The sequence below is a fragment of the Fundulus heteroclitus genome, chromosome 20 (assembly GCF_011125445.2).
Source record: "Fundulus heteroclitus isolate FHET01 chromosome 20, MU-UCD_Fhet_4.1, whole genome shotgun sequence".
Lineage (NCBI taxonomy): Eukaryota > Metazoa > Chordata > Actinopteri > Cyprinodontiformes > Fundulidae > Fundulus > Fundulus heteroclitus.
Genome location: NC_046380.1, coordinates 10,052,209 through 10,065,475, shown reverse-complemented (window position 1 = coordinate 10,065,475; position 13,267 = coordinate 10,052,209). Strand labels below are relative to the sequence as shown.

General features: G+C 38.5%; 1 protein-coding gene across 2 annotated transcripts; it reads left to right on the top strand.

Annotated features, from left to right (window-relative positions):
* Positions 1 to 2,459: 2,459 nt before the first annotated feature.
* On the top strand, positions 2,460 to 12,985 carry LOC105928053 (T-complex protein 11-like protein 1). Of its 2 annotated transcripts, XM_012865133.3 has the most exons (10): positions 2,460 to 2,571; positions 4,430 to 4,510; positions 4,622 to 4,751; positions 4,828 to 4,948; positions 5,236 to 5,456; positions 6,488 to 6,624; positions 7,878 to 8,059; positions 9,257 to 9,438; positions 9,760 to 9,932; positions 12,089 to 12,321. In XM_012865133.3, exons 2-10 carry the CDS (start codon positions 4,432 to 4,434, stop codon positions 12,319 to 12,321), a joined length of 1,458 nt encoding a protein of 485 aa, XP_012720587.2. In that variant the 5' UTR covers positions 2,460 to 2,571; positions 4,430 to 4,431. The 2 variants fall into 2 exon arrangements, with proteins under 2 accessions (XP_012720587.2, XP_021173497.2); XM_021317822.2 differs by lacking the exon at positions 2,460 to 2,571 and having other exon boundaries at positions 4,432 to 4,510; positions 12,089 to 12,985.
* The last annotated feature ends 282 nt before the right edge of the window (positions 12,986 to 13,267 follow it).

Sequence of the window (13,267 nt, the reverse complement as noted above, 5' to 3'; positions counted from 1 at the left end):
TTTTCAGCCTGTAGTTTTCTCTGTAGATTTAAACGACTTACAAATTATCTACTTTTTCAGAATGATTAACTTAAATATGACATTGATTTTCTGACTCAGGTTTAAAAGACACTAATTTATACAAGGAACAAAATGGGTTTGCTGCTCTCTCGACGCAACCCAAATTTTAGCTCTTTTTTTTTTATTTTATTTTATCATCCTTATGCACAATATGTTGTGGTGTGCAATTGTTAAACAATGCAAGTTTGTCCATGTATAGCAGCTCATTTGAAAGCTTGGAACTGTTCTTTATATAAGTTATCATTTTTATTTTAAGAGAAATTTAATTTTGGTTAATATTTTGATATATGCAAATTTATAAAATACCATTGGTGTTGGAGTTCCTATAGGTAATGTCTTTTTTTTAATAAGCTCTTTTTAATGGTTTTTCTTTGTGTGATAGAAAGTGAACTTTTTTTAGATAATTCTTTGTCAAATGCTTGTATTTAAGAAAACAGTTTGTTACACATTTTGCAGTTATAAATGATTTACAGAAGAGTTTTGTCTTGGTTTGATTTGAATCATTTATGTGTCTTTTTAAATGATTTCTGCAGAGCTGTTACTATTAAGCACATATCAATATAATTGAAAGGTTGATTTATTTTTCGAAACAAGTAAATATACACAGAGATTTCCAAGAGCCTATTTCTGCTCATTTTGATAATTATGGTTTACTGCTAAGAAACAGAACATTATGTTTTTCATATATATATACAGGATTTAACTTTCATTAAACAATAAATTAAAATGGAGACGTATGGCCCACGAAATCATGGGGAAGACTGCTGACTTGACAGATGTAGAGAGGACATTCACTGAAATCTTCCACGAAGGAGGGTTAACATAAAAAGTAATTGCCATAATTCATTCAGCGTGCTGTATCCTTGCACATTAATGGAAAGTTGAGTGGAAGGAAAAAGTATGGTAGACAAACGTGCAGTTAACAGACATAACAGCCTTAAGATTGTGAAGCTAAGTCAGTCACTGTTGAGGGGGAGATAAGAAAGGTCTGAACTGCAGCTACTACGACTTGAGCTAAGGAGAAAAATGATCAAACTGTTACTCATTTGTGATCTTTTTTTTTTTCTCTGATGAAAGGTAGGGTCCTGAAGAATAGTAGAGAATCAAATACTTCAAGTTATTTGATGTCCAGTGTTAAGTTTCCATAGATTGTTTGAGGAGATACCATCTGTTGCTGTTGGTTCCTTGTATTTTGTCAAGCTCAAAGTCAATGCAGATAATGTTACACCACTCACTCCATGCATCAATTTGCTGGCAGGTTTTATGGAGACGCTGATTTTGTTTTCCATCAGAATCTGGCACCTGCCACCACTGCAAAGACACCAAAACCTGCTTCAATGGCTACGGTACCACTGTGCTTCATATAAGAGCAAACTCTTAAAACCCGCCATAGACAATATATGGAGCATTGTCCAGAAGATGAGACATGGGAGCCAAGAACGTAGATGGGAAAAAAACCTATTAAAGACACCAGGGTTTCGTTAACACCTCATGCTGATTGCTCCCATGATACACAGCATGCGTGCCACGATTCATGAAAAAGGAGCTCAGACCAAGTAGGTAGGCCTACACTCCATGTAATTTTTCAGTAGGACCATATTCTGAATTTAAAATCTTTTATTATTCTTGGTTTGATGCAAATGTCTTATTTTCTAAAAAACATCACTTTGGCTGTTACTTCAGTTTCAGCCAAATCATCAAAATTGACAGGAAGGCCTTAAATGTATCACTTTGGAATGAATCTATAAGTGAATTTCACTTTTCTTTTTTAATAATTGAAAGTTTTTAAGCTATTATAATTTATAGTTACACCGATAACAGAAGTGGATTGTAACAAACTTGAAATAGGTTAGTTTTTAACATAAGAAACAAGCCAACGTTCAAATTTTCCCCTAAATGAAATACAGTATCATCAATATGTGACCCTCTGTGGTGTTTAGAATTAGGAAACTAAACGGACTGAAATGTGTCTGTTTACACTGGTTCCCCGGACTCTTTTCAGTTTGTCTCAACACAAAAACGCGACATTTCTGGTTCACACATGTTGCTTTCATACAAAAGTATCGACTGCTTTCCATTTTGTTTCCACTGTGCTGCAAAGAAAACGGCAGAACAGGTGAGGTCAGGTGGGCTATTGCGACAGAACGTAGAGGAAAGCAAGCAGGAAGTTACAGGACCGACGCGCCGTATGTTTTGATTTGAGATTGGACCGAACTAAAAAAAGTTACGCATTTCTGATGCGTTTCTTGTTAAAATAAATACACGTCAGCTATTTAAATAATGTAAGCCTTTGTGTTCTGTTTCAACTGAACCGTGCATATAAGTTAAATAACATCGGAACGCGAGATAAAGCATTTTCAACCCCCCCGTGTATTTCGACGGAAATGGTTTGGTCCAGGTTTGAACTTGACCGTTGACGCAAACGTCGTTTTAAACGGCTGATAGATTCACTGTCAGTCTGACGTTTCACGTTTCAAGTCATTTAAAAAACAACAACAACAACAACGCCCGGTGAGTTAACCGATAATACGTTTAATTATTAATGCTGTGCTGGTATGTTTCGGCGTATTTAAAATGTGTCTTTTATATTAAAATGTGTCAATTTACAGTGGCATTGTTACGTTTGGGAAACTCCTCGGGTAAAAACAGAGACGTACGGGCACGTCCTCGATTTAAACTAAACTCTGCCAGGTGATGTTCTTTACTCCCTGGCTATCCAAATAGTTGACAAAAATGTTGTTTTGCAAAATTTTGTAGCTTTTTTTTTCTAACTCTGTTTTTTAATTAAGTAGTAGTATTAATTCAATCTAAAAAAAGAGTTTAGAAATTGTATTGCTAACCTTATTTCACTTTGTACAATTAGTCTAGGCAAGGAAAATTTATTTGTATAGCACATTTCAGTGCACATACAATGCAAAGTGCTTTACATGATTAAAATATAGGAAAATAAAACAGAAGTTCGAATAAAATGTAGAAACAAAGCAAAACATGGGAGAATAGAAACTAAAAGCAAATATTAAAAACAGTTGGACAACAAAGTTGAACTAATGATGTTTCAGTAAAACAGTTTACCTAGAACAGTTTAATCCTAAACAAATGTGTTTTAATCTTGATTTAAAGGAACTCAGGCTTTCAGCACTTTTACAGTTTTGTTCCAGATAAGGAACTAAATGCTGCTTCTCCGTGTTTAGTTCTGGTTCTGGTTCTGCAGAGTAGGTTGATGCACTGATAACAAGTCTGTGATGTATTTAGGTGCTAAGCCATTCAGGGATTTATAAACTAACAGAAGAATTTTAAAGTCTATTCTCTGAGACACAAGGAGCCAGTGGAAGGACTTCAGAACTGATGTGATGTGCTCTACTTTCTTAGTCTTAGTGAGGACAGAGTTTCGCCAGATGTGTATCAAGTTTCACCCTGATTGCTGTAACAAAAAAAAGGCAGATGTGTTTGGATACGCTGTTTTCTTCTGGCGTTAAAATATCCCAAAAAAAACGGATTGTCATAAAGAACATAATAGCTGCAAAATTCACTTTCCACCAGTGCAGAGCTTGCCTCACTTTGGCAGCAGGTGGGTGTGTCCAAGAGAAAATCAGAAGCATAATTAAAATGTGCAGAAATCACGGAAAGACCTGTCGTCTGCTCCAGTTCCAAAATCATCAGCGAATTTTACATCAGATTGATGGGGGGGGGGGGGTATTTTTTTCTGGAGTTTAAAAGGCAGAAATTGCCACAAATCTTGACCACGTTGAAAGGTGTTGGTTATTTTTCAAAAGCCTGCAGAAGCAAAAGCGGTTATGACCAACTTCATCCACCAATAAGACAAGACTTTGGCCCTGGAGGTAAAACCAAAACACCAAAGGGGAAAAAGTCCAAACGTAAATAAGCCTTTATAATAATACCAGTTCTTCATATAGCTTCTAAGTATCTGCTGATAAAATCATTTAAAATTAAGAAAATAAAATGCTTTAGTTGTTCATCTGTGAACTGAGGGAAAGAATCACCCCACATATTAACTTTTTCTTTATGTAATATAATACAATCAAGAAGTAAATGGTTTATTGAATCATTACTTGTTTATTAAAATGCTCCTCTCGATGACCAATATTGTCCTTTTGCTGTGTTAATGGCATTATTTTCAATTTGCAATTGTTCGCTCAAATGTTTTCTCCACACTGACATATTATGTGTGTTTTGGTTACGATTCACCGAACTATATGACAAAAAAATAAAATAAAACAGCTTGATTACCAGCAACAAGAGAAAAAGACTAATCTATATTTAGAGAGTTCAAATGTTCTCGGCACTTGTTTCAACCAAATATCCAGTTATGCCTCGTTAACGAGGGAAATAAATGTTTGCTGCTCTGCAGAAATGTCCGGTCGGAGAGAGGAGCCCACTGATGATTCCCCGGCTGACCTTCCCAGTCTGGAAAAACTCGACTCTCCTGCAGGTATATGGAGCTTTATTGCACAGGCTCCAGTCTTACAGAGCCTATTAGTAATTGAATTATTGCCACCATGGCAGTTTTAATTATCTGTGTGTGTGTGTGTGTGTGTGTCAGGGAGCCCACCCACTGCCTCGTTATCCAGTCTGATGGAGCTAGAAAACTGTGTCTCCAACCTGAGCCTCGCACATGAGATAGTGGTGAATGGAGACTTCCGCCTGAAACCCCGAAGCCCCCCCACCGACAGGCAAGACGCATCCGACCGCTCGTTGCTTCCCGGATCGAAACTTGAGTTTGAATGAAACGATTTGCTTCTGTCTTAGCCTGGAGGGCAGAGTGACAGACGCCGTTCACCGGGCGTTCTGGGACGGTCTTCGGGAAGAGCTGAGCAGCGACCCTCCAAGCTACAGCCAAGCAGTGAAGCTGCTGCAGGAGGTCAAAACTGTACGTTTTCTGTCATTGGAAAGTCAGATTTTCCCTTTCATTGAAATAAAAGGGGGAAAAAACAAGTACAAACAGTCCTTTTATAAGGTACAACGCAAACCTTGCCGGAAACAGCACCACAGTTATGAGATCTCGCTGAATAAAGTGATCTAAGCAAAAGCCTTTAGAGGAGACGTGAGGAGGAACACACGTCTGCTCATTTTTTTTTTTTAGCTCTTTCTGTGATGATCTTTATCCACAAAAGGTCTGTGAATCCACAGCCAAACCGCTTGTGTTCTTGCTCTCAGATGCTCGGGTCGCTGCTGTTGCCCGCTCACGTCAGGTTGAGGTCTCGGCTGGACGAAGGGCTGGACATGGAGCTGATCCAGCAGCAGGTGCAGCACGGAGCTCTGGACCTCCACAGGCTGGCGGGATTTGTCGTCGACATGATGGCGTCTTTGTGCGCTCCTGTGCGTGACCCCGAGGTCCGGGCGCTGCGAGGCCTCGAGGAGCCCGTGGAGCTCCTTCGGTGAGAAGACCGGCCTGTCACACTTACGTAATAACTTCATAGAATACAACAACAACAAAAAATGCTTTCTTTTCTATATTTGTTGTGTCTCCTACTCTGATTTGTAAAAGTTACAGACAGGACTTGTTATGGTTTTCTTTTCATAGGGACTTTCTTTATGTGGTTTTCATAAGGAATAGTTTTTTTATCAACAGATATTCCCACATGCGCTTTGGATCTCTGCAGCTCCTCCAGAGTCACCACGGCCCCTTATTATGCTGTTTGTTCTCTTAAAAACCTCTGAGGCCTTTACAGAGCAACTGGATTTATACACAAATTAACTTGATTCATTTATCAGCTTGGTCAGGGTCCTGCAACCTTTACGGTCTAAAGAGCCGTTTTGTCTACAGTCCAATTTAATTAAACTCGTCCAGAGCCGCAAATGTCGCCTGGCCTTTTGAAAAAAAGACACGTTAGAATTTTTGATAAAGATCAGCTGTAGGAAATATGCTGTCATCGTTAAAAAACACCCTTTTATGTTTGTTTTCAGGATGGGATGTTAATATTTGTGGATAATGATGTAAAAAAAATCATAGTTTCCAACATAATGAAAAACTATTGATTTAAAATTAAATATTACTGGCACTTTTAGCATCATTCTGTTGTGAAAATTAAAAGCAATTATTCCAAGAAAAAAACTGCTTAAACCTGCATTTATTATCATGGTTACATTTAAATACCATAATAAAAATATAATTTGTAGCCAAAGTTATTAAGAGTCACTGTGGAAAGTCCAAGGAGCCACAAGTTGCAGACCTCTGACCTAAGTGATTAGGGGTGAATCCAAAAGCACTCCACACTTTTCAGATTTTAATACTGTTGAGTGCCACGTGCCATTTTATTTCCACCTCAAAATAATATACTGCTCAGTGTTGCTTTATTGCACAGAGTCCAAATAAATGACTTGTATGTGTTCAAATTCAATGTATTCTATAGATATGAATACCTTAGCAAGTGACTGTAAACAAAAAAATGTAATCCCTTTCCTGCAGGGGGATCTTCCGCGTGTTGGAGCTGATGAAGACCGACATGGTTAACTTCACCATCCAGAGCCTGAGGCCTCATCTCCTGCAGCAGGCTGTGCAGTATGAGAGAGCCAAATTTCAGCAGATCCTGGACCAGCACCCAGGTGAAGAGAGAGAGAGAGGGGGGAGATCTATCTTTGTTTCACTCTTCAGTTTTAATTAAGCAGTGACAGAGATATATGCAGATGGCATAGGTGACTTTGTGAGAGGAACATTTGCGGTAATTTAATGTCTCCGTATTCAATTAAATAGATTCTGACCTCTGTCGCACTAAATCACCGTCTTCCAGGTTGTTTTATGTGTTAACGCCGTGTGAGAAACTGGATCCTCACACAGATGTTTAAAGTAAAGCTAAAGGTGCTGATTCATAGAATAGCTTCCGCTTCTATTGTTTTTACCAGCTCTCCTGAACATAAGTGGATTTTATAAAGAAGATTAGGGCACAGGGAAACACCTGGCTTCTGAGTATAGCAAAGAAATGTTTTATTAATCTGCCTCGAATATATTGTGCTTGACGTCCCTCTTCTTTACAAACAGACATTTTTTACATTTATTAACTCTGACATTGTCAGCGATGACTGTACGGTCAACAAAGAGCAGAGACTGATTCATTCCACCTTGTAAAAATCACATTCAATAAATTAGAATAAGTTCATTTGTTTCAATAACTCAGTTCACAAAGTGAACTCTGTGTGAGAAACCATTATATAGATTAATTACACACAGACGGATGTGTTCAAGCCTTTAGTTCTGTTAATTATGATAGTCTTCTGCTTACATGTAATGAAAACACAACATTTATTATAGGAATATTAATGATTTTTGATACAGAAATGTGGGCTTAATGGAAAGTATGTTTAATACCTGCTTAAAGGTTGTTATATTAAAAAGGCACATTTCAGTACAAGGACAATGCAAAGTGCTGTAAATGATTAAAACAGTCTTATTTACCTGCTCAAATTAAGGAAAAATGCACTCAAATCAAGATAATTTCACTTACTTTTAGTTCCCTTTTTGCAGTGTGGAGTGATATTACACACTTGGAAGAATATTTAATGCGCCTTATAATCCAGTGTGTCGAAAAATACGGTAGATCATGTGGATCTTTTTGTTACCTTTCACCAATCTTTGGTGTTGCTCTAATAGGGTCCAACTGAGAACAAATCAAGACGTTTTTAGGTGTCCGATGGTAGAAACGTGTGGCTGTGAACATTTTAGAGCTTCCAGAAAGCCTGAATTAATCGGCACATGTGTACTGTACAAACACAGGAGACCCTCTGCTCATTCAGTCAGTTGTGGACAAATATTTGTTCAATGGTGTGCTTCATTTAAGAGCGATCCCTGTTTTTTTCCTCAGCTTCTCTAGACAACACGGCTGCTTGGCTCCAGGCGGCGGCGGCAGAGAAGGCGGCGGCGCTCCGAGCTCAGCGTGACGCTCCCGGTCCTGACAGTGGAGCTCTCCCCAGTGCCACCGCCATCCTCCACCGCGCCTACACGCGTCTGCTCCACTGGGACCCGCAGGACCCGAAATATCCCGAGGTCAGCGTCGGCCTGGAAAATTACCTCTCGCCGCACCTTTCATTACACACTGTGATATTTTATTGATTGCGAGGGAATATCCGGTAGCTCCGCGCACTCCTCCTCAGCCTGCTGCATGTGACAGGACATCAGGGTTCTTGTAGAACAGCAGCTCCAAACCCTTGTTCCGCTTGTATCAACACGGCACCGTCAGACGAAGCCACAACCTCCCTGATCAACATCAGATCTGCTGCACGTGTCTTTAGTTTTTTTTAGTTTTTTTTTTAGGAGCTCTTTCTTTTGAACAGCTTATCAGTTTGTCTCTTTCGATCACTTCAACTCCTCTGCAGTCTTTTTGCACAACCACCTAGGGCTGGACGATATAGGCAAAAAAAACACATCGATAAAATAGAAATCATATTGATCGATATTGATAATTATAAAACGACTAAAAACATACGTTTTAAGTGCAGCCCTGGTCATTTTTTATGTAGTTGCTTAGCGACCTAGTTTTAGATAGCGAACACACAAACGCTGAATTCACATTCAACCCTTTAATTATACAACTTTTAACCGAAACTACAAGTTTTTTAAAAAGAACAGGTGCTCGCTGATCTCTTTGAAAGGGGCGGAGCCTGTTGAAGGAGCGTTCCTGGGTCTGTGCGTTGTGATTGGTTGGGAGGATGTAATGCAACCTGCATGGCTAGAATGCAAAAGGAAGGAAATCGAATATCATCTATATATATATATATTCTATATATATATTCTATATCTATCTATCTATCTATCTATCTATCTATCTATCTATATATATATATAATATATATATATATATATATATATATATATATATTATAGTATAGTATCTATACATACTATATATATATATATATAATATGTGTGTATGTATGTATGTATGTGTTCTATATATATATTATAGTGTGTATGTATGTAGTATGTATGGATATATATATCATATATATAATATAGATATATACTATAGATTATCTATAATATTTATATTATATATTCTAGAGAGATATATATATATTAATATATATATATATATATATGTATATATAATGTGGTTGTATATGTGTATATATATATATATATGTGTATATGTATATGTATGTCGTTATTGAATTATCGTCCAGCCCTACAACCGCCTTCATGTTAAGAAGTCACACATGTCAATGAGGTGACCGTGTGTTGCAGAGCATGCTGATGGACCGATCCCGCCTGGACGCGCTGGGCCAGCAGCTCCACACGTTGGTCCTGGGGGCTTCTGTGTTGCTCCTGACCGGCACTCGCTGCCGGGGCGTCGCTTTCTCCCTACAAGGGTTTGTAGGTAAACTCAAGCAGACGACCGCTGCCCTGCTGGAGGGCAGTCACGCCAGGTAAGAGCTGGGCCGGGTGATGCACGTACCGGCTGTCACGGGGAACAGGTATTGTATGAGGCGGACACCAATGGAGGTGACAGGAGGCGGCGAGGTTGTCAGAACAGATGCGGCTAACCTCATTCTTTCTGTTCAAGCAAAAGCCCCGCCATGATTGCTGGACGACAGCACACCAAGAGTTTTATAATCCTACCGCTGCGGCAGACTTTCGATGAACTGAAATGTGTTCCTGCCAATTGAGCATTCGGCATAATGGAACGGATCTCTGTGGAACCCGATACCAGCTGCTCCACAGTTTGAGATTTATTTCTGCATCTCCAGGGAAGCTGACCTGAAGAGGGCCCTACTGGAGCTCGGGGAGGCGGTAGTGCAGCAGGTGAAAGAGGCGCTGGGCACCCAGGAAGGAGGAGAGTTTCCCCAGGAGAGCCAGGATCTGCTGAGAGGACAAATATCTGACCTGTGGAAGAGTAACAACCCGGTCCGCACACTCATAGGTCAGGCAGGGTTCCAGGAGCAGTTACTTTCCAGGCTCTCACCAGCTTCTTCTGACGGTTGTTCTCTTTAATTAGATTGTGGTGCAGAAAAAAAAAAAGGATACTTTGATGATTAGATGGATCCGTTTTAAAGTTACCGAAAAGAAAACGATTTGAAAATAAGTGAGAAAAAAATGTTTAATCTCTCTCTGAATTATTTCAGGATGGTTTGCGTTCCCTTTATAGCACAGAACCAGGCCTGGTTAGAATCCCTGATGAACGGATCATGGCAGCTGCCTCTGGAATATTAACCGTTCACATCCTCTGACACCATCTCCCATAAACCAGACAGATTATTTTCTATTGGCATCACTGCCACACACCTCATTCCATTACCTCGTTCCATTATTTTTTAATATCTTCCTGGAAATGTTATATTAATTTACATTGCTACACAGAAGTGAGACCCTTTCCCCCAGTCCCACCTCCTCCATCCCTCTGACTCCCTTTTCCTGTTTGTACAAAACTAAGTCTTAGTTTACCTCAAACTTCCTCAATTTAAACAGTGACAAAACTGAGGTTTTTACCAGCTCCTCCCAAAATCTGCTGGTTCTCCTTTTTAATTGGCTGTCATATAATTTCCTCCTCCCCAGAGGTTAAAGGTCTGGGTGTCACTATAGGTAAGACTCTAAAAAGTAAGTAAAGTTTTCTTGAAATGAATGTATCGTATTTATCGGACCATAAGGCGCACCGGATTATAAAGTGCACTAAATATTCTTCCTAAGTGTGTAATATCAAACCTCCCCTTCACGTCCACAGCTCTCTATCCGTCTCTGTTAGGAGGACAGAGTAGTTGGACTACACTGCCCTGTTTCTAACATGAAGCCAAAAAAACATAACTTTTATATTATTATTATTATATTATATATCGGTGTCACATAGAAAACAGTTCGATGAAGTTTATAGTGTGACACCGCGTACGCGGTTGTAAAAAATTGAGCTCTGCACTGACCCGTATGTGCGGACCTTCGCAGAGTAAACTAAGCCCGAGTATTTGGGGATCTTTAGATAAATACGCTTCTAGTTTTGACATTACAGTCAGGCAGTCTTGTAGACAGCTCAGGGGTCCCATCAGGTAGTGACACAGTGTACCGTAATGCTCCGAATGTCCAGTGAGCGGAGCGGCTTCGTTACTAACCAAAGTCTTACACATTTTAACAGATTGTTGAGCTTATTGTACCACATAAAATCAGTCAGTAAGCACAACGGTAATCATATATAAGGCGCACCATGAATTTTTGAGAAAATGTTAGGAATTTAAGTGCGCCTTATAGTCCGAGTAATATGGTATCTGTCCTTGATTTGTGATTTGCAGGAAAATAATCTTATCTGCTAAAATAAGATAATTGGATATATTCACTTGAAATAAGATGATGGACATGAGCTGTTCCTATTTTAAGTGCAAAAGTCTTATTCCACTGGCAGAAATCATCTAATTTACTTTCTCAAATCAAGGGCAAGTACACTAATATCAAGAAAATGTTACTTACTTTTAGTTCCCTTTTTGCTGTTTCTCATAGAAATAATGCCACCTTGTCTGCTTACTTCCACTGCCGTGATATAAAAACTCTTTTATTCTCTATCATACAACCTCCCAGCAGTACCAATTCACTCCCAAGTTACCTATTATATAGATTATAACAACTATTCATTTCTTCTGTGCTACAATTACCATGAATTAATTCAAACTTTCAGTCAAACAGACCTGCTGTAGGAAAGAAATATAGTTAAGTAGCTATTGAAATGTTTATATACGCTTTTGATATGAATTGATTTTAATTTGGTGTTTATTAATTATAATAATTTTTCAATGACTAATTCATTTGTTCCGTTGTAAAACTTTTGACCCATTCTGCTGCTGTTCTTTTACGTTGTTCTCTCTCTGTAAACCTTTGGTACCTTAACAAGCGCTTTAAAATGAAATATATTCTTACTATTTATGGCTGTTGAAAGCAGAAAAACATCACTTGCAACTAACCGTTTCCATTCTCGACTAATGAGAGAAAACAGAGAGCACGTTTCTTAAACTTTTCCCCTGTTTATGTGCGTTTTTAAACATTGATGATGCCTGCTGCACAGTCCTGACTCTCCTCCATCTTTCTTTCATCCCAACGTAGGAGAACGAGTTCAGGGCTTCCTTCTGGCCACGCTGCAAGGCGGCTCGGCTAAAAGGCGTCCAGAGCTGCATTTTCCCCTCGGGCTGGTGAGTCCAGAGCTCGCAGAGTTGGGGACGGCCTTTGGGCAAATTGTCCACTTCAACCGAACAGTCTTTGGTCCCTTCTACGCGCCCATCCTCAGGAAGCTGCTGCTGCCATCAGGAGAGAGTGAAACTGGGGAGGACTCGCGCTGAACCATTAAAAACCCACAGTGTCGTGAACATAAGCTGGCATTTTTAATCAAATGTTGAATTCAGATTATGATTTTTTTGGGAATGTTTGAGCTAAAAATCTGTAGTTGGAACATAAAACCATGCAGCTGAACGCCTCCTGTTTAATCAAATGTACAGTTTGCAAAAAAAACAACAAAAAAACATTAGGAGGGATATGTAGCAGAAATAAATGGCAAGATATCAAAATATCAAAACACAAGTACCAAAAACATATGCTAACATGTTGTAAATGATGCTTTAATTATGCTTTACCTTGTTTTCTGTCAATGAATGTTTATGTATAAATTACCAAAGACATTGTGCACTTTTCATTTATTTTTTTATTGTTCTTCTTTTGCACCTTTGATTATAAATCAGATATATACTGTTGGAGAGTTAATGTGTTACTAAACAGGGGTTTATGGGGAAACAAAGTTTTTTTTTTTTCATATATCACAGCCATCCAAAGAGCTCACATTACAGAACGGAGAAATAAAAATACATGGATCTCCCAAACACTCTTTGGAAAAAAGAAAACTTATAATGAACAAAGTAAAAAAATATATCATACAGATGATCTTCATAAGTGTTGTATATTATGTTGGGGGTTTATTTTTCACTCAAATAAAGTAACTAATAAGCTTAATCTTGTCTTGTTTTCTTTTTAGAAAAAAATATGTTTGCTCATAAGACGAGTTTCTAGACTGAGCAACGATTGCTGTGATGCATATACTGAGCAACATTTTACATTAGTCTGTTAATGCACTCCATTATTTCTTTTCAGTTTAAATTTTGCACTTTGCTTATGCTCTATAATCACCACAGTGAAGCAATTATATTTATGTACTTTTTATGAGATTTCTATATTATTTTTCTTAACTTGGCATCTTGATTGGATTTAAAACATATCTCTCTCTCATATATATAC